Source organism: Balearica regulorum, chromosome 17 (genome assembly GCF_011004875.1).
Source record: "Balearica regulorum gibbericeps isolate bBalReg1 chromosome 17, bBalReg1.pri, whole genome shotgun sequence".
NCBI lineage: Eukaryota > Metazoa > Chordata > Aves > Gruiformes > Gruidae > Balearica > Balearica regulorum.
In genome coordinates, this window is record NC_046200.1 from 472,881 (window position 1) to 498,168 (window position 25,288).

At 44.7% G+C, this 25,288-nt stretch overlaps 2 protein-coding genes across 6 annotated transcripts in view; both read left to right on the top strand.

Moving 5' to 3' along the window:
* TTC28 (tetratricopeptide repeat domain 28) overlaps positions 1 to 7,446 on the top strand; it is a 187,852-nt gene extending 180,406 nt beyond the window's left edge. For all 4 annotated transcript variants that reach the window (XM_075769899.1, XM_075769900.1, XM_075769901.1 and 1 more), the window contains 3 exons: positions 100 to 229; positions 1,323 to 1,430; positions 1,934 to 7,446. In XM_075769899.1, the coding sequence (XP_075626014.1) occupies positions 100 to 229; positions 1,323 to 1,430; positions 1,934 to 3,558 (1,863 nt within the window). In that variant the 3' untranslated portion in view covers positions 3,559 to 7,446. The remainder of the gene's footprint in view (positions 1 to 99; positions 230 to 1,322; positions 1,431 to 1,933) is intronic.
* Positions 7,447 to 14,781: 7,335 nt separating this feature from the next.
* Positions 14,782 to 25,288, top strand: part of PITPNB (phosphatidylinositol transfer protein beta) — a 34,045-nt gene continuing 23,538 nt past the window's right edge. Inside the window, exons 1-7 of one of the 2 annotated variants that reach the window (XM_075769314.1) lie at positions 14,782 to 14,897; positions 17,580 to 17,610; positions 18,515 to 18,660; positions 19,888 to 19,979; positions 20,578 to 20,585; positions 21,835 to 21,909; positions 23,069 to 23,152. In XM_075769314.1, the coding sequence (XP_075625429.1) occupies positions 14,878 to 14,897; positions 17,580 to 17,610; positions 18,515 to 18,660; positions 19,888 to 19,979; positions 20,578 to 20,585; positions 21,835 to 21,909; positions 23,069 to 23,152 (456 nt within the window). In that variant the 5' untranslated portion in view covers positions 14,782 to 14,877. The remainder of the gene's footprint in view (positions 14,898 to 17,579; positions 17,611 to 18,514; positions 18,661 to 19,887; positions 19,980 to 20,577; positions 20,586 to 21,834; positions 21,910 to 23,068; positions 23,153 to 25,288) is intronic. The other variant, XM_075769315.1, reaches the window with a different exon arrangement.

The window sequence follows — 25,288 nt, forward strand, 5'->3', positions numbered from 1 at the left end:
GAAAGGGATGTTTGCAGTGCATTTCCTTAGCTGTGACTGTCGGAAAAGCAGTGATGTGATTTGTTAAGGAATGGCTAATGTTTGTATTGTTATCTTCAGCTGCATCAAGTCCTGGTTCAACTTCAGGCAGGTGAGAAGGAGCAAGATTTCTCCTCTGCACCAATCCAGGTTTCCATCAGTGTCCAACTCTGGAGGCTGCCTGGCTGTCACGAGTTTCTGGCAGCTCTAGGTAGGAACACACTTCTTTCCATTGTCTTTCTAAAACTATTGCTGGTGTCTCATATGGTGGCTTGAAGTAGTGATGAGACTCAGAGCTTTAGATTTGTTTGTCGCTGGATGTGATCCCTGACTGCTCAGTACGCCTTTGCCAGTTCACATACACAGGGCTCTTTTGCTCAGTCATTGGCCAATGTAAGGTGCATTTTTCTCTTGTGCACCAAAACATCTCCTGAGTCAGCAGAACATGGATTTCAGGGTTGACAACAGCTTGGTGCTGTCAAGTTGGTTTAACCCAGCTTTTATTTCAGGATCCTGTTCCCCTCTTGTTCACAGTACATGCTTTTGAGTTTGTTTCTGGCCTTCTACCTGAAGTGAACCAGTCATTCCTTTGGCAGGGAAACCTGTGCACTGGGCAAGGGTAGGACATACCAGGGTGATAGTATGTACCAGGGTCTACATCCTGCAGAAAAGACAGATGAAAACTAAATACCAAACTAGATTTTATTCCATCTTGTACGTTGCTTAGCGTTAGTAAAAGGGTATTGCAGGGAGGAGGCAACGCTGCAAAAAGAAACATCCAAGAAGACTGCTTGAGGAGCTTGTAAAAGCCAGGCATTGTTTCTCACACACAGTCATGCCTCCTGCAGCCCAGCCCTCATTTGCTAAATTCCAAGGTCTGTGCTCTTCTTCAGACCCATTTCTGTGAGAAAACTTTGGATTAATGATGAATGGTAGGGCCATGTGGGACACCGTCCCCTGAGGTGTGTTTAGTATACCATTCCCTGACAATTCCAAATAATTTGCAACTAAAAAAGTACTGACTGGTGCATTTTGTCTATCTATGTGGACAGGAGTGATTTGTTTATGTGTATGTATTCACAGTCCAGCAACCATAAAGCTCCCAACAGCTGCAGGAGAAGGCATGCTAAATAGCAATAAAATCAAGCCAACAAACTGTACGTTGTAGGTGAAGAGTCATCGTTCCAGGACACTGCAGGATCTCATATGTCTTTGTTCTGTTTGTGCTATGAATGAGATCACACTTGTTTAAGACATTGGATCTTTCTGAGAGGTGTGATTTTCTGCTCCGTATTCTGCTACAGGTTTTGACCTTTGTGAAGTCGGCCAGGAGGAGGTGATTCTGAAGACTGGGAAACAAGCTAATAGGAGGACCATGCACTTTGCTCTACAATCCTTGCTGGCACTTTTTGGTAAAACTACTTACAGTAGTTTTTGCTTTTATATCATCTGATGATTTGATCAGAATGGCTTCTGTTGAAATCTCACGCTCTTGCAGAGATCATACATACATCATCACACACGTGTCAAACAGACCATACATCGTACAACAGGTGCAGCAAATGTTATTTTGATATGGGAAACAAACACTAAGACTTGGCTCAGGCCAAAGCTGGAAATAGTCCAGCAGCTGGAGGATGTATAACTCACCCTTGGTTTTGAGATGTAAAATGATAATGAATGGACAAGTTTCATCTAGGATACCTGGACTGAGGTTCGTGCCTGTGCATTTCCTGGGCTGTGCACATTCTTTTTCTCACCTAAGTAGTAGCTGGGTTTTTTTGAAGTAGCATAGAGTCTGAGTGCATGTTTTGTAGCATTTCCTCTTAATTCGTATAAGAACATTAGCTGGTTTTGTTTGATTTTACTGTGTATCTAGGGGCTTGTTTGTACATAATTTTTTTTCTTTTTTTAGATTCTACAGAGCTGCCTAAACGCCTTAGCCTGGACAGTTCCTCATCACTAGAGTCACTCGCTTCTGCTCAGTCTATTTCCAACCCTGTACCCCAGTATCAAAACCCACCATTCTCTCCTACTTGTCCAGACAGCATTGCATCAGATGCCATTTCTGTGTATAGCCTGAGCTCCATTGCTTCTTCCATGAGTTTTGTTTCCAAGCCAGAGAGCATGCCAGATGGTGTGGGACACAGAGGACGCCAGGACTATGAGAGGCCCAAGAACATCTATCCACACAGGTCTGCAGTACAGAGCCAGTTGTCACCACAAACCAGCACTGTAGCCAGCAAAGATGAGGAAGAGTATGAAGGTTTTTCTATAATCAGCAATGAGCCTTTGGCCAGTTACCAAGAAAACATAAAACCAAGATTTTCCCCTGATCACAAACAGCCCAAAACTGGTCAGACTGGAGGCATTAAAGAGTCTGTCAACTCCAAAGGGAGCATAAGCACCCCAAATTCTCCGGTTAAAATGACTCTTATTCCCAGTCCAAATTCACCTTTCCAGAAAGTTGGGAAACTTGCAAGTTCTGACACTGGGGAATCTGACCAGTCTAGCACTGAGACTGACAGCACTGTCAAATCCCAGGAAGACAGTAATCCAAAGCTTGATCCGCAAGAGCTGGCACAAAAAATTCTGGAGGAAACTCAGAGTCACCTCATTGCTGTTGAACGTCTTCAGAGAAGCAGCAGCCAGATAAACAAGAGCAACAATTCAGATGATGGGTCTTCCACCCCAGGAGGTGTGTCTGCTTTCAGATCTTCAGAGACTAGTGCATTCAGTCGGCCAATCAGCTCTAGTCAGAAGAATCAGTCTTCACCTCTTGCAATTAAACCAAAGCCTCCAACAAGGAGTTCGTCCCTTCAGAAAGTGAGTTCTGGCTATAATAGCCCTACGACATCGGAGATGTCAAACAAAGAAGGCTCAGGCCAATATAGTGGGCAGCCATCTCCAAGTTGTGATTCACACGGGTCCTTAACTGAGCAGCCTCACTTTAAACTCAAGTACCCCAGCTCTCCCTACAGTGCTCATATTTCTAAATCACCCAGAAATATCTCTCCAAGCTCAGGGCATCAGTCTCCTGGTGGCAGCACTCCATCTCCTGCTCTTTCTTATTCCTCAGCTGGTTCTGCTCGCTCAAGTCCAGCTGATGCCCCAGACATAGACAAATTAAAAATGGCTGCCATTGATGAAAAAGTGCAAGCAATTCACAACTTAAAGATGTTCTGGCAAAGCACTCCCCATCACTCCGCTGGCCCAATAAAGATTCTCCGAGGAGCTCCTGGAACAATGACATCTAAGAAAGATGTCCTCAGCTTGCTCAATTTATCTCCGCGGCACAACAAAGAAGAAAGCGCAGATAAGCTGGAACTGAAGGACCTGTCTATTGAGCAACACCTTGCTTCTCCACAAAAGAACCCTCCAAATGGACACAGGCGCCCTGAAACTACAAATGCAGTGACATCAACTCATTCTCCACCTTCCAGTAGCACTCCAGGAACTGCACGCCCCTTGAGGCTGCCATCTGGGAACGGTTATAAATTTTTGTCACCGGGAAGATTTTTTCCTTCCTCCAAATGTTGAAATTGCTTGAGTACCAGCTGATGACTTACAATATTGTAAAAGTATTTGCTTCTGCCCACTTGCCTTTACCAATACAGAACCATTATCTGAGAAGCCGTGGTCACACCCACAGTTGGCAATGCACAGGAAGGTGACAGATTGGCCCCGTCTGTCACTGTGTGGGCACACGGGCCTTACACAGATGGGTTTTAGTTTTCCTTACCAGGACCTTGGCCAGACTCACTTGGTAACAGGTTCTATGTAGTGTTCAGTATTTGCAGCAACAGGTCCAATGAATCTAGTTGGCTGTTCATAAAATACTAGCTTTTAAGCCACCTACTTGTATTTCCTAACCTAACAGGAGGTTTTACAGCTGGCTTTTTATACAGAAATTAAACATATCAGGGATTGGAGAGGGAAGCGAGAGGAGGCAGGACTTTCATGTATACCACAAAGAAAGTGTGCACAAGTTTTTGCCTGGAGAAGTACAAGCCATTAATTTGATTGCTCTCAAAGGCTGACAGAGAGGACAAGATAACGTACCTCTAGGTATCTCTGCCAAGGTAGCCAAACACAAGAAAATGCTGGCAATAAAACTCCGTAGCAGCATGATACTGGCAGTTCTCTTGCATCATTTAGAGGCTGTTGAAACAAAGACAAGAGGACATAGGTCCCCCATTCTAAATCCTGCGTCTCAGGTAACTCTTTTCTGGAGGGAAACCTTTCAGGTGATACTTTGCTGGTTGGTCTGCTCAAAAAGAATGTTTGAGGCGTAACGGGCAAGGTGAGCCTCAGCGTGAGGTAGTGAGCATGTGTCAGAGAGACAAGTTCTGGTTTTATTGAATGCTCTGATCTTTCTGCAACGCAGCGTTATGAAGGTCAAATTTTCATCTTGGCAAGTATTTGGGCAGCACAAGTGTCTTTTGTCTGCTGAGTATGCACAGAAAAAGGTTACAGATACTGAAGCTCAGAACGTTATTTTACAGTTCCACAGTAGGCAGGAATGTGACATTGGTGTGTGTGATTTAGAAATCACCTGACCAAGTAAATACTTTGCTGATCCTGTTAAATCATTCCACATAGCTTATCACAGGCAGGTCTGCAAACCTTTCCCCTGCTGTGGAAGCAAGTTTCTTTTGGAGCAAATATACCAGTCCAAGCAGAGGTCAGTGCTGTCAGAGCATGTACGTGAGGCAACAAGCAGAGTGGCTGTATGCAGAACTGGTGCACCTTCTGATCCGTGGAGAACAGAGAACCAAGGAGTGATGTGTAAAGTAAGCTTTCCTGGGCTAGATGGTGTTTGGGTGTTAGGGATCAAGTTGGAGATTCTTTCTTTTAAGCGGCTGTTGAACACAGTGATGTAATCAGAATCAAGATGATAATTTACATGCACTGAAAACTGTGGGCGTGTGGTAGCGTTAACTCAGCCACGCTGCACACTTGGATCCAAGCGAAGTATTTCACAGGCCATGTGCTATGAAGTCAGAGCACTGGATCACCAAGGCTTTTGGTTTCTATTCTGCACTCCCAAAATTCGCTGAGTGACTGAAGGCTAATCACTTCACCTCTCCGTGCCTCGTCTTCCCTTTCTATCTAAATGGGGATAGTAATACTTACCTACCTACCTCACAGAGGTGTTGTGAGGCTTAATTAATTAGGCCCTGAGTTTTAGCTGGACCTGAATGGTGAGTGCAGTCAGCTCTGTAAATGTATTAGGGGCACATTGCTGATGCAGATAATTGTTGCACTTATCATGTCTGGATGCTCTTCTTGAAAATACGGATCTGATCATTTGTGACTTTCTTAGAGATCTAGGAGGAAAAAGCACGATAGCAGGACAGAGGATTCAATTCTGATACCAGAATATAAAATTACTTAGGCTCAGCTTACTCATGGTGCATATATATCAAATGCTTGCTTTGAGTATATTCTAGAATCCACTCGTTTGGGGAGAATGTTTTCGGTTTTGCCATCACAAAAAATTAACACAAACATGAAAGGCAAAGGATATAGGGCTGTGTTGTTACAGTCAACTACCAAGGCATGGATGATCACAAAAGTTTCAGTGCAGAAAGACAAAAAGAGTAGTTATTCAGCTACTGATTATACAACGTAGCAAAACAGTTGAGTAAATCTGTTCAACTCATGATGCAAGTTATTTGTCTATATATTACATCTTTCTGTAATGGTTTGGTGCTAGATATCATCTTCTCATCATTTGGCAGGGAAAATTAGAATAGTGGGCCAAAATGAGTCAGTACAGCGTCTACCAATCATGTAGGCGGTGATATTGCTGATCATACATCTTGCTGTGGTCACAAGACTGCTGACAGACTTCATGTGACCTAATCTGTTTCTAACCAGCATAACTGTTCTAAAACGACATCCCAGGAACACCCAGGATGGAAGTGGGCAGCTTTTTGTTTATAGCAACAGCAAATACTCCCTGTAGTGCTGCATAACATGCCAGAAATAAGCCTCTTTACTTGTAGTTTACTTCCATAACTAAAGGATCTTTTAATCTGTAGAAATTATATATTGCCATTTTGGTACAACCCATTTTCATGCTGCCAGTGGGTTTCATGCTGGCTTAAAGTTTTCAGAAAGAGCTAAATCGGGGTGGGGTGGGCTGGTTTTCCTGATGTTTTTTTTAAGGGGGGGGAAGCATTAGAAACAGGGAAGGGTTCAGATGTAGAGGAAGTTCAGTATTTGGGAAATTGGTGTTCTATAAATATGGAAGGTGAGTGTCACTAGAACAAGTCCTTTGGGAAATGTGTTTCCGATGACTTGACACAGGGCACTTCCGTTGGCTTAATGAGAGCCATGAAGATGCATGCTTGCTCATGGCTGGGAGACACTTCACACACCTTGTGCCTCACTCCTCCACCCCCTGAATGAGAAACAACCCCTTTGTGAGGAAAAAAGAGTTTTATCAGGTTTGCCCAATATGTGGAGAAATTCAGGAAATGAAAATAACATGTTCTCCGTTTGATATTAGAATTCCTTCTGTGGAGTTTAAATGCATTTGTCGTCGTTGTATTTGTGCATGGTACAAGTGACAACACTGCTTAATACGGTGAGCAATAAGAATTAGGTATTATCCACTTTCACATTAAACCTGCCACATGCAACCATTCCCCAAGGCCATAGAACGTATTTTAGTTTCATTTTGCCCAATATGTTTTACTGTGTGAGATTACAGATTTTTAATTTTTTTTACTGTCTTTAGCTCCAACTAAATGGGAACAGTAAACAATCTCTCTGATCAAAATCCAGTTTAATTTGATTTTGTTGGTTAGCCTGTACTCTGGCCTGGTACTAATTTTCCTTCTTCTTAATCATACCTTACTTAAACAAGGAAAAAGCATTGAAGGGGGGGCTACACCCACACATACCACTCTGGGCTGTATTTCATTAGGTCAGACTCGTTCTGTGAACATCTCTTTCCAGTTGCAGAATAGATCCAGGTGCACAGAGATATCTGTGGGTCTGTTAAGTAACACTGGTAGTTTCAGGCTAGATGCTCATAATGGGTTTGAGCAGTTTCAGGTTCATTGCATCGCCATGCTGTCCAGAAAGGCTGCAAATGTGTGTGGAAAACTTGGCCCCTCGGTTGCAGAACTCCTTCAAAAGAGCGTTGAAGATGGTAACTCAGAGAGGACTGTCAGCAAAGACTCTTCCAAGCAGCAGCCCTTTAGCACTTGCTCTCCTTGTATGCAGTGTTAGCCATGTTTGGCCTATATGGACTTCCTTTGTAAATTAAAACTCTGTTTCCAGACAGCATTAAACTTTTTATATTATGAAATTTACCATGTAAAAAGATTTTCATATTTTTATTGAAATTGCTAAGGCATTTGGCCTTCTTTCTTTGTGATTTCAGTGTCTATTAAAGCATGAGTTCTCTCAGTACTTCAGTCTCTTGGTCTAGGATGGTGTTGAGAAGGAATTTGTTAGCACACTGCTCTCTGTCCTGACACCCAGCTGGTTGCTAGTCTGTTCCTCTAACCTGCTCCTGAGAAGCAAAGAAATTGGGCATGAATCCACATTTTGTGGTGAAGTATGGCACAGCAGCTGTCCTCAGTGGAAACGAGGGGTCACTGAGAACTTCCTCCATTTTTTGTGGCAGAATGTAGCGTTCCTGTGTGACAAATGGTGATTGGAAATTGCTCTTCCTTTTCCTAGCAGGTGGTGGGAGGATCAATATTTGCTCGCTGTCTATCTTGTAGTCATCAGCAAAAGGACACATAGGGTTGGAAGGAGCTTGAAGGATTGCCCAGTCCCATCCCTCCACCGTCTTGGAAGAACCAAGTGCTGAAGGTATGATATATTTTCCCCATACCAATGCCAGTTGGAGCTTGCTGACTTAAATCTTCCTTCTGCCCCTATGTGAAATGTGCCCGTGTGGTTAGGGGAAGTGTTGGTGACCAGATGAAACTAAACAGAATTTGACTTGTTTTATGGTCTCAGAAGTTTCCATTGACACCTGTCTCCCAGTTGTGCAAATGCAGCCTCTGGCCATGTTTGACAGAACACGCAGACCGTATCCTCGGTCATGACACAGCAGGTTCTTACTGGCCTACAGTCTCTACCTTCCAAATGTTCAAGAGTGAGGTGATCTGAACCATGTAAATCACTGCAGCCTTCCTGGCGTTAACCCTTTTGTAAGGGACTTTTCCTGGTATGTGTCTAAAATAGCTGATGCTCTGTATTTGAAGGCACAGATGGTGCAGCTCCCCAACAAAGGTTTTATGGGTGGCTGCCTCAGCTTAGTCATGCCCTTACGGTTACCTACAGCCTGGTGACACATGCAGTGTAAATCTGTAGGCAACTGGTGTGGATGCCTTAGTTTCCTCTGTCGCTGTTACTAAGATACTGTCACTGTATCGCAGATACAAGAAAGTCCTGTTCTTTTGCGAGATGTGCTTCTAGGACAGCAAGTGTGGGAAGAAGTCAGTTCAGTACTGTGAAAATGAGAGGAGCTGTCTTAAAGCCTAACCTTGAACATTTTTGTATTCAATATTTAAACGCAAATATATATCGGATACAGACTGAGCATCTTGTGAGTGTTGAGATGCACGTTCATACTGTGGATTGATGTACACTACCAGTAGCGTACACCTGCATATGCCCTTCCCTCACCCTGGTGCCAGATGCACAGAGCGCGTTGTGCTGCCCTGCTGATCTCAGCTCCCAGCTGGAGGCCGCCTTTGCTTCTCACTGAGAACGGTCGTGGACTTCCTTGAAAACACTCTAGTTCTGTCCTACTACTTTCCCCAGATGGCCTCACTTTCTCCACTTTCTCATTATTTTTTTATGATGTGCTCCCCAAAGAGAACAACTTTTTATCCCTGTCAGAAAGAGTACCAATCTTCTTCTGTTACTTGATGACATCACTTGCATGTGGTTTTATTGGTAAATGACTGTGGCCAGTATTTCAGTGGACTCCAAGAAAACCGTTCCACAGGGAGCTGCAGCAATTGCCACTTGTACAAACCAGAAGCATACAGGGGATTGCATTCTCCTTAGCGAGTCTCTTCCATGTCCTCCTCTGAGAAGCCCTTGGAGAGGCACATTTTGTTTTCCCATGTCTGGCAGCCATCTCTGGGAAGTGTCCACCACAAACATCTTCTCTTGGATAGTCCTCAGACTCTGTGGCCGAGAGGGAGCTGATAGAGTAGAACATGCATTACTACTCCTGCGTGTGGCCAGAACATGCAGGCATACCTCAAAGATGCTCCGAGGTGCAAGGGGAAAAAGGCCAACCCTTAGGGTTAGGCATGTGGGCGCACAGGAGCTGGCAGATCAGATGGGAGAACTCCAGTTACTTGGAAATGTCAGAGCTGGGGTATGCCGACCACTGTTCTTGAATCACTCGGCAATACAACCTGTGTGTTGAAGTGCATAACTTTGATCTTTTAGCATAAAAGAGTGTTTAAATATTAAACATGTTCCCATTTTCAGTTCATTATATGGAAATGTTTGTTGCAGTTACAAATCCCTCTTCTGTCACAAGAGGAATAGGAGCCTGGGAACTTGAAGGAAGGGAGTAATTTTGTTTCAGAGAACCAGTGACATCTCCTATGTTGGCACACAGCACTGCAGCTTCTGGCTTTTCACCCTGCCGGCTGGGTGCAGCTAATTGTCCTCCTGCGATCGTTGGGAAGGTGTCAGAGCAAGAGCAAAGCCTGCACCACAGCACAGTGCTGGAGATCAGAAGAGGGTCAAAGGAACTTGAGAAGTGGGCATGTTCTGAGATCCCTTAGAAGTCCCAGAGCAGTCTCCTCATGACTCTACACAGACGCGAGGCTGGGGATAGCATGGACCTGCCCAGGGACCCAGCTCGTGGTGTGACTGACTGTGGCCCAACGTGCCTCCAGTAGGTCTCCTTGCAGAGTTCCTGAAACAGTGCTCCCGTGTTCTGATGTCACCATCCCACTTCCCATGCACGCAAAGCTGCGTTCAGGCAGCAGCATGTCTCAGCAGGCTCAGCCTCTGACAAAAGCCAGGAGTCACTGATGTGTAACTACACTGGCAATGTTAGTTCCCTACGTAGGGCAAGCCTCAGCTAGAGGACTCCCATGAAGAACAGCTTGCTGGGGAAGCATCCCCTCCATGAGGGGAGACTGTGGTGAAACACTACGGGCTGGTCTGAAGTGGTTTGTCTGTATGCGGGGTCTGGAATCAGCAGGATGCAGCTACTCAGATGATACTATCGTGTGTGGTATGTTCTAGATACAAATAAAGAGAAGGGTTTTGGGGAGAGCACACACTGCAGCTGGCTGAGTAAACAGAAGACAAATGTTGTCCATATGGGGAAGGAGCAGCAGCAGGGGACTGCACTCAGCCAGGATTTTGAAAAACCAAATAAAGGAAAATACTGAATGCTTGAGAACTTAGGGAAGCAGACACTTAAAGCCCCACCACTGTGCCCTGGCACAGCCCTTTGTAATTTCTTTGCCTCGTAGACTAAGCCAGTGCAGGCATAAGTCTGAGCGGCAGTTTCCATAGCATCCGTCTTTCGCATTGCAAGAGACTTGAATGAAAATATGTTTTCACAGGCAGAGCCTACTGAGGATTTTCTTTAAAGCCATTTATCTGTGGGAGGGTTGTTTGGCAACATTTAATTTCCCTATCTCTGAATTTCTGCTCTACTTTGCTCTAGTGGGGTTGATGTGTAAATGCATCGTTAGTTCTAGGTACTGGCAAATGGAACTTGGGGAAGATGGCTTTCTGGTGGGTTGACCCTGGCTGGGGGCCAGATGCCCACCAGAGCCGCTCTATCACTCCCCTTCTTCTCTAGACAGGGGAGAAAAAGTGCAATGAAAAGCTTATGGGTCGAGATAAGGACAGGGAGAGATCACTCACTAATTATCATCACAAGCAAAACAGACCGAACTTAGGGAATTCATCTAATTTATTACTAAGCAAAACAGAGTAGAGGAATGAGAAATAAAATCATCTCTTAAAACACCTCCCCCCACCCCTCCCATCTTCCCGGGCTCAACTTCACTCCCGGCTTCAACCTCCGCCCCCCCTCAGCGGCACAGGGGGACGGGGAGTGGGGGTTACGGTCAGTTCATCACACGTTGTTTCTGCTGCTTCTTCATCCTTGGGGGGAGGACTCCTCTCATCGTTCCCCTGCTCCAACATGGAGTCCCTCTCACGGGAGACAGTCCTTCACCAACTGCTCCAGCGTGGGTCTCTCCCATGGGTGCAGACCTTCAGGAGCAGACTGCTCCAGCGTGGGTCCCCCACGGGGTCGCAAGTCCTGCCAGCAAACCTGCTCTGGCGTGGGCTCCTCTCTCCACGGATCCACAGGTCCTGCCAGGAGCTTGCTCCAGCGTGGGCTTCCCACGGGGTCAGAGCCTCCTTCAGGTGTCTCCACCTGCTCTGGCGTGGGGTCCTCCACGGGCTGCAGGTGGAATCGCTACACCCCCTCATCCTTCCGCCATGGGCTGCAGGGGGACAGCCTGCTTCACCATGGTCTTCACCACGGGCTGCAGGGGGATCTCTGCTCCACTGCCTGGAGCACCTCCTGCCCCTCCTTCTGCACTGACCTTGGTGTCTGCAGAGTTTCTTACATCATCTCTCTCCAGCTGCAAAAGCTCTCCCTAACTGTTTTTTTTTCTTCTTAAATATGTTATCACAGAGGCACTGATTGCCTTGGCCTTGGCCAGCGGCGGGTCCGTCTTGGAGCCGGCTGGCATTGGCTCTGTCAGACACAGGAGAAGCTTCTAACAGCTTCTCACAGAAGCCACCCCTGTAGCCCCCCACCACCACAACCTTGCCACGCAAACCCAACACAGGCTTCTCAAGGGAAAGGGTAGGCAAGGGTGAGCCTGGAGGTAGGGTGAGTAGTCGCTCCTGGGGAAAAGGATGCAATTCAGAATCACGGAAACATGGGCATTGTGCTGTGACCGATGCTCAAACAGGAAACCGCAATTCAACAGGGTGCAAAAATCTGCCTTAGCCAGTTTTGGACACCAACAGTTACCCCACAGAAGAATTAAACCACAGTAGCTACCCATAAATTAAAGTTGTGCAGTTAAGCTTCCTACAGGTTGAGAGCTGACACAAATGTCCATTTAAAATGACGCCTTTCTCGTATCAGCAGTAGTAGAGAAGCGTTAGTCACAATGAAAATCTCTGCAAGCATAAATGCTGTGAACTGTTCCACAGCTACGCATATTTCCATTTTTTTGAGGAGGAATCATTTCCTTTCCACAGTGCCAAACTGCAAAGTTTCACCCTCCCCTTTGTCAGATCTTGAAATGTGGTGGGTTTTTTTTTTTCCTTTCAGCTTACCTAGTCTAATATTTGTGTGAGCATTTCAAACAGAGTAAAGCAAAAGTGGCTAGTCTGCACAGCTACGAAGAAAAGTCTGAAAAAAATGAAAACTAATGCTCAGAAACTAGAAAGCAAATAAATATATTTAGAATACATTACTTTAAGTAAACCTTGTAGTTTTACCTGAATTACGACTTTTGAGCACCCCGAAATGAAAATACTCAGCTGCTTTGTTCTTAGGGCATCATTTTGCCACCAGATAAACTTTAATCACTGTAAAGTCAAATACAGCATACAGAAGCAACCTGGGGAAACTTAACCCGTGTTGTCCTTCCTGCGCCCTGTGTTGGAGAGCCAGGAATATCCAGTGGTTTAGCAGCAGTGGCTTTGAGAGTAAGCAGGGCTGGATCCTCATTCCAGGGATGAGGTCTCTCTGCAAGACATAGTCCTGGATTCTCTTAATTCTGCTGTGCTCCAGCTCTGAACAGCCAAGTTATAGCCAGTTTTTATCCTTTGCTCCTCATTCCAGGTCTCTAAGCTTCACCATTCATGTATATTTATAAAAAACTTCCAGCTGGTTTATCTTCATCGCTCACTGGCACCATGCTGTCCTCTGTCTCCTTCATTTTCCTGTTTTTGCTCTGGAATTCAAGCCCGCATGTCTCCGCAGTACCTGGGAGACCCCAGTGTAAAGATTTGTTGCTACTAGAGAAATCCCTATTTGAGCTCTGCATATTTCCCTTTTTTGATTAAATGCCTAGTAAAGGCTTAGTTAGCTTGCTTCCCCACCCCAAGTTTTTCTCTTGCCCCCGTGCTGCTGGTTGATTGTTGTATTAATAGAAATGTTGGATAAAAAGGTTCCTGGAAGATTTGGAGATTTTATGCTCTTTCACCCTATAGTGAAAATGTGTCCCATCCTGCTGCCCACCCCCCCCCCCAGCAGGTATCTCAGTAAAACTCATCTCCTGCCACACACTCATAAATTGAGTTGTGTCAGCTGTAGATGTGGAGAGACTTGGCAGCAGCACCCCCCTGAGACACGAAGGCAATTTCTCTCCTCAAGGACTGGTGTTCCAGGTTCTTTGCAGGCTCGAAGGAGCTTCACTGGGATATTCTACTCTTGGGGCTGATTTCAGCCTTCTTTCAGTGCCTCCTAGGTTTAAGACTGGTAGGCTCTTTTCATTTTTTTTTGTTTTTAATGAAAGCTGGTCATCTGTGGGACCAGAGGGTGCGGGTGGGTCTGAGCCAGGTAACAGCCAAGTCATGTTCTTTGTCATATGTATGTAATTTCTTTGCTTAATTTCTGGTGTCCTTGTTATCTGTGAATGTGATAAAGGATAAAAGAAATTCTCTCACAAGAGGGCAGCATCGGACACAGTAATTGTGGTTCCTTGCGTTAGACTGAGCGATGAAACAGTGACAGTGTCTTGCCCTTTGTGGAGGCACTAGCAATTCTGTTACTGATTTATTGCATTTTCATTCCTGTGGCAAAACGGGGCAGTCCAGAGGTAATGTAACAACAATCCGCAAGAAAAGGGTTTTGCCTGAAACACCTGCGTGAGGGAATTTCTCCCCCCAAAAAAGAGATCTGGTAGCAATATTGGCAGGTGCCAGGCAACACCAGAACGATGGTGCCGGCAGTGTAAATGTAGACGGTGGTGTCAGAGGTCGGCGATGGCGCCAATAGAGCAGATGTGCACCGTGCTGCATGCAAACTGTGATGGACCGTGCGAGGGGAGCGCAGTGGCACAGCACGCGTCACCGTCGCCTGGCCTCCCCGTCCGCCACTATTTCTGCTGGGGAAGAAAACGAATAAACACTTCAGATTCTCACTTTCCACATGCCGGGCTGCTTTGCTAGGGGTAATGTCACCAGAACAGCGCTGTCCTCCAGTCAGACTCTACCCGGGCAAGGCACAAACGCAGTCGCTCTGCGCCGCAGCAGCTCGGAAATGCGTGTTGTCAGCGGGGGGCTGGCGGTCAGCGCGGGCTGTGCGTGGCGGCTTTCTCTCGCTGGTGTGAAACACCGAGGCCGTTCAGAGCGACCAAACCGGTATCTCAGTTACGAGCTTCGGGCTTTCCTGGGCCCGCGGGAGGTGGCACCTGGCCCGGCCGCTCCAGCCCGTACACCGGCGGCCCGGCCCCTCCGAGCGAGGGCCCCGGCCGCGGACACCGACCGGGACAGGCCCTGCCCGCCCTGCTTGGCCGAGGGGCCCGGCGCGGGGAGCGCCGAGCGATGACGTCGCGGCGCCGGCAACGCGAGGCGAGGGCGGCAGCAGGACGGAGCCGGGCCGGCGGCGCGCCCTGATTGGTTGCCTGCGGGTGAGGTGGGGCGCTCGCGGGAGCTGCGCGCCCTCGGGTTGGTGGCGGCCGGCGCAGGCGCGTCGCGCAGCGTGCCGGGGTGCGCTCAGGTCAGGAGCGGGCGCGAGGACGCACGGCGCGGCGGGATTGGGCGCGGCGGCCCGTGGGGGCGGGGCCTTCCCCGGAAGCGCGCAGTGCAGCATGGGCAGGCGGTGCCGGTCGCGCGTGCGCAGTGCGGGCCTGCGAAGGGAAGATGGTGCTGATCAAGGAATTGTGAGTCGGGGGGTCGGGGGCGGCCCCGGGCCGGTCACAGCGGGCGCTTCCCGCGTCCCTCCCTGCCGGGGCCCGGTCGCCGCCGGGTGCAGCGGGGGCTCGGTCCGGCCCGCGCCTCGCTGGGCCTCCCTCGGCTCCGTTGCGCGGGGCGCCGGCACCGCCCGGCCCGTCGCCTCGGCCGCTCCCTCCTTGCGGGCGGGGCCTCAGGGGACCGCGGTGTCCGGCGGCCGAGCGGGGCTCAGGGAGCGGCTTGGCGGGGGGTCGGGAGCGGGGCCGGCCCGGGGTGCGGGGCTGCTTTGTGCTTCTGCGCCGCTTCCACGTCCCGTGCTTCATCCGTAAGTTGCTGCTCGATGCCGAGGGAGGAGACCTTTGACTCCGCGCACACCTGAGCCTGTGCTCGCAGTCGAGGTGATCCTGAGCGGTAATGCTGCCCCGGAGCAAGCGAGTTGTGTCCCCGCACAGTGAGTTCCTCAAACTCGTCCCCTTGGGGCTAATGCGTCACCCAGGCGGGTGTCGATGTGTCCCTGCACAGCTGACAGACATTGTGGGGAGCGCTGTTATCTCGGGTGCCTTTGAACCGGGACCCCATTCTGCCTAGCGGCAGCGGTGACGGTCCTGGAGCGGTGTCAGTGTCCTTTGCGGTGCCAGGAACTCCGTGTTGTTGGGTAGATCTTTACCGTCAGGCCTTCTGCCAGCAAGCCACCAGCTCGTTTGTTCCTCTCCCCCCTGCCCTACCCGTTTAGTTTTAAGCTGCCTCAAAGTCTAGTAGTTTGTAGCCTCTGCTGTGGTAGTAAAGGTGATGCGTAGGTTTGAAATAATAGCGGCAAATGTGCTTTTTAGTTTCCAAACAGGCTTCCAAGGATACCTCCAAGATTTAGCTAAACTTCAGAGAGTAGGTGCGAACTAATGGGACTGAGGTACCAGTGCTGTGTCTGGCAGCGCGGCGTGCAGAACCACGTGTCCCGCTGTTCTTGTGTTTTAGCGAGAGCTTGCACCAGACCTCCTAGGAGAAGCTGCCTGTCTTTCTTGTATTTCCTACAAGATATTCTGGTGGGCTGTGTACTTAAAAGTTCTCATCAGATTTCTTTGCTAGTTGGTTCTTTTGATTTATTGTTTGTCATCATTCTTAAATTCAAACAAACACGTTCCTTACAATTCTTTCATCTAGTTCCTCACCTTTCCTTGTACCTGTATGTTTGCTGTGTTTTCCTGATTCTACTCCTATTTTACACATTGTCCTGTTAAAGGCTAAAGCTGAAGTTACCCAAAAATCTCCTATACTGCCCTGCAAGCCATAAATCTGCCCTCTAGGTATTGAGTCAGCATCTGCTAATGCCAAGACAGCTGTCTTCTGTCTCTATTGGTCTTGCCAGCCACCTTTAAAAACAGTTTAAGGACTTTTTTGTCAGGTAAAATGAGATACAATAGGGCTTCTCATGGGAATTTTATTTTGATTGCCATTTGGCCATTCTCTGGATGCAAGCTTTTCTTTCAGCCTGATGCTTGCCAACATTTGAGGCTGATTATGTTTTTCTCAGTTTCTCTCTGAAGGTTTCACAGTTTAAAAAAAAACCAACAACCTATTTCATTGAGGCACATAGTAGACTAAAATAGAAAAATCTTTATCCAGTAAGGTATAAAGAAGTTTGTTGTATGGAAATTGAAAGACTGAATTTGATCCGCCGGGATGATTGTTTCTGTCTTCTCAAAGTTGGTGCACTTTCTGCTGTGCAGGGGGAGTGCAGGGCACTCCAGCTGCTGAAGTCATTTTCATAGTAGTACCTAAATAAAAACATATCAAACTCTCTGTTGGCAAAGTGTGAGCGCAGTAGGGGATAGCAAGAGTTGAATCAACTGACACTAACTTTCTTCCTCTCTAGAGCAGTGGACAGTCTTAATTTATAATCATGCTTTCAGGATGATTGCATTGCATTGAATCTTAATGGCCATAAGGATGTCAGCAGAGGCGGTGGAAACACTTAAAAGCCCTAGGAACAATGCAGTTGTTCTGTGATGTTGTTTTGCAATAATAATGATTTGCACTGTCTTTGTCCATTTCATGATGTAAGGTGAAACTGAAAAATAGTGTCTGTGCAGTGTACTGTTGCTGTGAAAAATCGACCTCTGCATCCCTTGACATTGCTGTTAACTGTACAGTGTATTGTTTTAGAACTAAACTGTTTGCCTAAAATGCACTTGCTTCTGCCACCTAAATGGGATATGAGCTGTGGTTGCTTTTTGAATGATTCATAACTGCTGTAATTGCCAAAATTCATTTGTAGGCTCTGAGGGCCTGCATGTTTGTCCTTTTAAATTGTACAGACAGGACTGCTTACTGTGTAACACATGAAAAAAGCTCGTGCCTGAAAGTTTCAGCACAATAGACAGTTATGGCAGAACTGGATGTAGAGCCTAGATTTCCTGGCTCCTCTCTGCAGCTTCTAATGTTCCTAACACCCCCTTTTTTTTTGCCTTTTGTAATGTATCTGTCATTGAATTTTACTTGGGTTTGTTGCATTATATCCATGCAGCCTTACTGTCACAGGGCATTTCTAAAAAGAAAACTTGAATTAACTCATTTTGACACTTCCTTCTTGAATGTGTTTGTTACAGTTTATATCTGTTATCTGCAGATGAAGCCTAATTTTTCGTTTTGTTGAATTTGTTCTTTTCCTCTTTCAGCCGAGTGGTTTTACCTTGCTCAGTGCAAGAGGTATGTCCTCATCCTACCTGCTTTTGTTTTGGGGCAATGGGTGGGAAAATGTTAGTGTCTCATTTAAATCTGACTACCCTGGATCCAAGTTTCCTCTGCTGTGCACCCACCAGTCTGCCACACATAAGTTACCACATGTGTAAGCCACCAGTCAAGCAGAGTTAACCTCTTGCAGATGAATTTCAAAGGCGGCAAATGCCTGCAGGCAGAGAACCTTTAGCTCTGTCTGAGCCACTCCACTGCTTACAAGCAAGAAAAGAAAAAGTTGTGCAATTCTGCACTGCAGCAGAATTTTCCTGCTGATCAAGGCATCGAGTGACTCCAAGCCTTTTCCTAAAGGTGAAGGTAGGAATCATCTTCCAAGATCTGAAGCCAGCAATTTAAATGGCGCTGAGATACATTTAAATGAAAGTCACAATAGGATTCCTAAACATATTTATGAGGGAAAATGTTACGCTTTATTTCTTCTACGTAAGTTTGCATTTTATGGGCCCTGTGAGGGCAGTGTCTAGTTGGTTAAAAGTATGAATTTGGGAGGCTCAGGGCTGGAAATCAGTCATTTCAAAACCTTGTCAGCTAAAAATTATATTTCTTTTACACAATTAAGAACAACATATATACTTTGCTTTTAGGATGAGAAAATTGAAGAATAACATATTTAGTATGCTATACCGAAGTGTTGCATTGGTGTGAAACAAGCTGAGTATAGACCTAGTGCTCGTGAACTACAGATCAATTTTGCCAGCAGATTGTCATATTTTACTAAATGTTTTTTATGTGGTGTATTCTACTTTCCTGATAATTTTGTTTGTACTACCAAATTTTCACTGGAAACAGCTAACTTTTTTTAATGCATTAAAAGTTTTGGCTAACTTTAATACTGAAATTTTACCTCTCTTTTCAGTATCAAGTTGGGCAACTTTATTCTGTGGCAGAAGCTAGCAAAAATGAAACAGGAGGTGGTGAAGGAATTCAAGTCTTAAAAAATGAGCCTTATGAAAAGGATGGTGAGAAGGGACAATATACTCACAAAATCTATCATTTGAAGAGGTGAGAAAAACATTGATAGATATTATGGTCACTTGGTGTTGAGCAAGAAATGTTTAAAAGTGAGGGCAGCTTTCCATTATTTACTGTTCTGTAGTACTTGTGTTTTTCACCCACTCTTTAATTTGCTGAATTGTGCATGAGTGCTCTGGTGAGTGGGAAAACATGTGAAATACGGTGCATTTTAAATATGTGGGATAGAGTAATGGAGAGCCATGTAAAATGTCCGATCTGTAAATAGACAAATGCTTCTAAGTAGAAATAAGTTGAATTCTTAGTATATAGCCAAAATGATGGGCTGGTATCACAGATGCTTTGTAGGATAGCCCAAAGGACAGGAATGTTGATAAGGAAGGATAGAGACAAGGACAATGGTTATTGCATCATAAAGGAAGAATGATTTTATATGATCTGGTCTTTGAGAAGGAGTTCTTATTGCCTGAATGCTCTTTAAAAACACTCTAAAAGGCATCACAGAAGTTCTTGTGGTGTGGTAGGGTAATGTTGTTCTGAGACATAATGAGTAAGGTCAATAATATCTTCAGAAGTTATGTGCATTGCAGAGTGGGTAAAACCTGGGTTATTTGGAAAACTGACCCTAATGGGGTCTGAATCTCTAGGGATTCAAGTCGGTGTTACTCCAGAAGCTGTGGTACCATAAAGGCAGCCATGTTGTTAGAGTTCATAATATGTTGTCAGATTGTGAGCATTAGTATTCCAAAATGTTTATAATTGGGGAAAAAAGATCTAAATAGTTGCAGAGCTGGATACGTTTGCAGTTGGCTGCAGTTCGTTTCAGGTATGGTTGAAATGATTGAATGGCCTTCCATCCCGGCTGCAGGCCAGCCAAGTTACAGGCTACCGATGAACCTGCAGTTTTGCTAGAGAGTTTGGAGGTGAAATCTCTTGGGCAGTGCCCTCCCTCAACAGTTGTCTTTGTTGGTCGTGAAGAGAAAAGAAACTACAGCTTTCATTGTGATCGTAGTGCTTCCGAAATTATTTCTAGCTCACTCTCAATTATCTTACTACTTTCTCCATTTATTTTCTGAACTATTTTGTGATCAGTAACATTGTTGGAGTTCCTGCATATTTAACTGTGGATAACTTGCACGTCGTAACCTTTAAAGTGCTTAGGTAGAATATGCCTTTCTTATTAGGGTAGAAGAAATCAAGGAGGAATTTCAGCTGGCAGAAATTTAAAAAATGTTGTCAATATTTGTTTTTTCACAGTAAAGTTCCTGGTTTTGTAAGGATGATTGCTCCAGAAGGCTCCCTGGTGTTCCACGAGAAGGCTTGGAACGCGTATCCCTACTGTAGAACAAGTAGGTCTCCTGGTGTGTGTTTTGCTATCAGGGTTCAGTCAGGGAATGCTCTTAAATAGTTTAGGAGAAAAGAGGGTGCCATCAAGTGGAAAATATATTTCAAATGTTAATGTTGTCTTTCTGAGATCTTCTCTCCTGAAAAGGAGAGCTGCTTCTGAAGAGCAGCCTCAATGGAGCAGGTTACTGCTTCTCACGGAGTCGTACTATCCAGCGTCCCTAGGACAAGACTGAAGAGGTGATTCTCTTAAAGTCTAGAACAGAGCCTGTTTGAAAAGAACTTATTTCTTGGTAGTCCATTAGAGTGAAGGTGACTGCTTTGTTTAATACTTTTAATTGTGTAAGTTCTAAGAGGAAGCTCTGTTTCTTTTGTGTTTCTGTTGAACAGTTTCAAGTATCTTGTAACAAAGTTCTAAGATTAAGGCTAGCAAGTCAAAGTCTGCTAACTCTGCTGACTTGATGCACATAAATGCTGTTAGACTAATTTTGAATGTTTCTTATACTGTGAAGCTATCATATGTGAGGCTTTTCAGAAACAATTGTACCTAATAATGCTTTGTGTTTCCTTTTCATTTTCATTGCACGTGTTTCCAATGACCAGTTGTGACAGTGAGTATTTGAATTACTATCAGTCCTATACTAGATTTTTGAAATATATTTTATCTGTTATTACTGCTACAATTGACTCTGATTCTAGCAAGCTAGCTCCAACCTTTCACGTGTCTTGCCAGGGATCCTGGCATAGAGCTCCTTGTTACTTTATTTGTCGGCACTTAGCTATAATTAGAAAGAACTGTAATTTGTCAGAGAAGTGCTCTCATTTTTTACATCTTCTTCTATGCCTTTATTTACCGTTACAGCTATATAATGTCTGTCCTGGTAAGACATAATGCTAAAAAAAAGAAAAAGGGCAATAAGGGGCGGGGGGGGGCGGGGGGAGCCAAATCAGAGGTTTCTACACTCGTGAATGCAGGAATAGCAATGAAATTAAATCAGTCCCTGTCTGAAATCCCATTTCTGTAAAGTGAAATCCTGCCTCAGTTAAAATGGGTTAACTGAGAATCTAAGTGGATCATTGTAGCTGGGTGCTTGGAGGGTTTTGGTTTTTTATTTAAGATGTGTGGGAAAGAGATCATTAAGGCTTTATTTCCTCGTGTAGATGTTTTGGTGACCTGTTTAAGGAAGCTTGTAAATTTAATGTTAAATTGCTTTATCTGCTCACTTGCAAACTTGATTTAGATTGACGCTAGGTGGATGCAACATACAGAGTATGTGAACTGTTTAGCTTGACTCATGGTGATACGTGTGCACACTGGTGTATGCTTTCTTACTTCTGGAATTAGAAGTGTTCTGTGCTAGTCTCTAGACATAGAATTTAGGGGTTGCTGGACCTTTATGATCATAATTGTGCCATACAGGAACATCTAATGTTTATTGGCTATTACCCTGCCTCTCAGAATAGTCCTCATTTATTAAAAATTTCATCCAAATGTATTTTAGTTGTTTTGTCTTAACCGCAGTATTAATAATTTGAAAATTACTCATAGAGGTAAAGAATTTCAGGGTTGAGGAAGAAAAATGGTAAATGACAGTATTTCTGTTTGTATGCACAAAGTTAGAGTTGGATTTCTCACACATGACTGGTTTTCATTTAGTACTTACTGCTGTAGCTGATTAAAATTCAGATGCTACTTATCATACCTATTTCTGTGTGTAAGTAAGGGGGCTATTTCTTTATAATTTAAATAGAATGTGTTGCTAGTCAAGGATTAGTAGTGACTTATATGTAAATAGCATTTTTTGAAAACTTAAGCAGAGGTGTAATTGGACTCATGCTTTTTGATTTTAATTCTTACAGAATGAATACATGAAAGATGACTTCTTCATAAAAATTGAGACCTGGCATAAACCAGATTTGGGGACATCAGAGAACGTGAGTTGGGATTTGGATACCGAGCATTAGCAATATTTTCACCATGTAGTCATCCAGATAAAGCGTTCTATACTTGGTAATGGTGGATAATTACTGCATAAAGTCAAAGTCCCATCAGTGTTTAATGTAAACCAAGAAAAGCATTATTCACATCCTCCTAAGGTGGTCAAGCTGTCTCACCTAACAAGATGCAAGAACAAAAAAAAGGTTTTATTTTTATGTTGAGGTCAATGCAGATGCTTGGTTCTCACCCACATATTTCAATAAGTTTTCAGTAAGTTTTTAATTTCATATTCTTTTACCTTAGACATGCTAGTGCTACTTAGGCTGACAAGTTTGTTTGAAAACAGGTTGCACAAGGCTGTTGGAGTTTGTCTTTGTACGCTTCTGTAGAGTTATGTATTGAAGCTGCCTCTGTAAATTTTCCAGGCTGGCAATCCTCCCTAGACAGTTGATTCAATTCACAGGTCTTTTCAGGAGACTTTTTTTGTCTATAGTGACAAACATAGTTATAAGCCATCCACAAAGGAATGGTGGTCATTGTACTTTCAGTGCTTGTATGAACTGTAGCACAGGATATGCTACAGAGGAGGAGAGTATCTCTTTTCAGCTCTGCTTGCTGTAACTGTAAGTTTAGGTTATGCCTAACAGACTGCAGGTGTGAAGCTGATTGCATTTTCAGGCCTTTATATACCTTCGTGCTGCACCCACTTCATCTGGTCCATATTAAAGGCAGCCCTACAATTTAAGGAACCTACTAGATTTAGTCAGGTTATTGAAACCTGCCAGATTTGCACTTTGGAATTTGTGCGGCTTTTCTAGATCAAAAAGCTCATGCAGATTACTGAATGGGTAATGTTTCTAATTAGAGCTTGATTTCATTAGCGCTAACAAATGTGACAGAAGAATACAGCTTAATCTTAAATCCAGGTTTCCTGAAGTGAAGTCTTTGTGCTGGTTTAAAATTGGTTAGTGAGTGAATTAAACTGTAACTGTGGAGATTATTCCCTTTAAGAAAGGCAGACGAAGAAAGCATAGATTTTGAGAACACTGCCTTTATGAAGTCCCGAAAAAATCCATGGCACGCATACATGCTGTGTAAGGTGCGCCACTGTGTAAGGTGACAGCATGGAAATCATCCCTTTTTCTCTTTTTGCAGGTGCACAATTTAGATCCAAACACATGGAAGAGTGTTGAAGTTGTCCATATTGACATTGCAGATAGAACTCAAGTAGAACCTGGAGTAAGTAAATGCTCTGCTATTGGGATATGGCTGTAGGATGCAGCTAATTCCATTGATGCTTTGTGTTGATTGTGAATAACCTAAAATGGTATGGATTTTACCCAACAGATAAATGAAAGTTGTCTTGAATGGAGTCATTCATGCCAAAGTTCCACACTTAGTAAATGCATTTACAACTTCATTCTACTGAATTTGACTTCTAGTTGCACAACTAAGACATGAAGGGCAACTGACTTTTGGCACAGGTGTAGTTTTTACTTTCAATTGTAGATAAAATAATTGATTTGGTCAAGCAAGCATTTGTGTGCTCATCTTGGTGTGTGAGACCAAGCACAACAATCTATCCCAGCTGTCCTGCTTAACAGAGCACAATGTCTCTACTGAGATACACCTGTGCTTCTGCTACTACTTCTTGGTTACAAATTCTTCAAGTCACTCTGGTGTTATGGCAGTCTCAAGAGGATCAATCAGGTTTTGCCATTGAAATCTAGATCTGGGGTTTTTTATTATTTTTAAACTTTGTTCATCAGAGTAGTTGTCAAGACATGAACTGCTCATCTCTTCTGAAAGCTGTGGGATTACTTTTTCAGTTTTGTCTTTAGTGATTGCTTTGGCAAACATAAGTGTCCTGGATGTACCCAGAAGTCTGTCCATAGGAGCCTGTGGTCTTTTCCCCAAGAACTTGAAGGCTTAATAAAATGGATATAAGAAGCAAAAATTTAGAAGGACAGATTTTATTAGTAAGAGAACGTGATTACTCAGTGAATTTGGACATGACGCATAGGTATAAATTCGGAAGGATTGTCTTTACCAGGATTCTGTGGAGTCCGTGTTAGCTTGCTTACATGTGATGGAAGTAGGCAGCTGGATGAAGAAGTGAGTGTGGCAAAGTTTAGTGCTGGGCACGCACGCTTTCAACTTGTCTTTTCAATAGCACTTAGCACAGAAGATAGTTGTACCCTGAATGTGATTGTATCAAATTCTACTGGAATAAATACATGAAGGGATTTTTAGTTAAGTTTTATCTGCTGTGTTGAGATTTTGCTGATGGGACAACACTTAATATTCATAATAATTCCCATTCTTTTCCCCTCTGTTGTCTTTTTTTTTTTTTTTTTAACCAGCTCATAGTTGTATGTTTGTGTTTAAAGGGACCTCACAGCCCGTCTAGTTCCACCCCCCTGCCATGGGCAGGGACACCCTCCACCAGCCCAGGTTGCCCAAAGCCCCATCCAACCTGGCCTTGAACACTGCCAGGGAGCCAGGGGCAGCCACAGCTTCTCTGGGCAACCTGTGCCAGGGCCTCACCAGCCTCACAAGGAAGAGTTTCTTCCTAATATCTCATCTAAATCTACCCTCTCTCAGTTTAAAATTGTTGCCTCTTGTCCTGTCACTACAGGCCTTGGTAAAAAGTCTTTCTCCATCTTTCTTATAAGCCCCCTTTATGTATTGAAAGGCTGCTATAAGATCTCCCCAGAACCTTCAAGTCTCCAGGCTGAACAACCCCAGCTCAGCCTTTTTGCACAGCAGAGGTGCTCCAGCCCTCTGATCATTTTCATGGCCCTGCTGCAACAGCTCCATGTCCTTCTTGTCCTGGGGACCCCAGAGCTGGACGCAGTACTGCGGGGGGGGGGGTCTCACCAGAGCAGAGGGGCAGAATCCCCTCCCTCAACCCCCTCACACTGCTGGGGATGCAGCCCAGGATACAATTGGCTTTCTGGGCTGTGAGCACACATTGCTGGGTCATGTCCAATTTTTCATAGTGTGTATGATTGATCTGAGTAAGGAGGTAGGATATGGATGCTGCTTTATGCAACTTTAGAGGGCAGCTTCACCGTACTTATTTATGTGGCTATCTTCCTTGTTTTTACTGCTGTTGCTTTCACATCTGTGTCTACTGGGGTTGTTGTCTGATTTGTTTAATTGTAACAGTTGGACTCATGTAATCATTAATTTTTGGATAGTAGGAAAATGGCATGCACTAATATCGACACAACAATTTATGTTCACACAATAAATTTGATTGTCTTGGTTTTGTGCAAGAAGACGTTCTTTATACTATTTAATTGTTATTTTTTGAAAATAAATGCTTGGATATCCTGCAGACTCCTTTGGAGAAGAGTAGAGGAGGGAGGG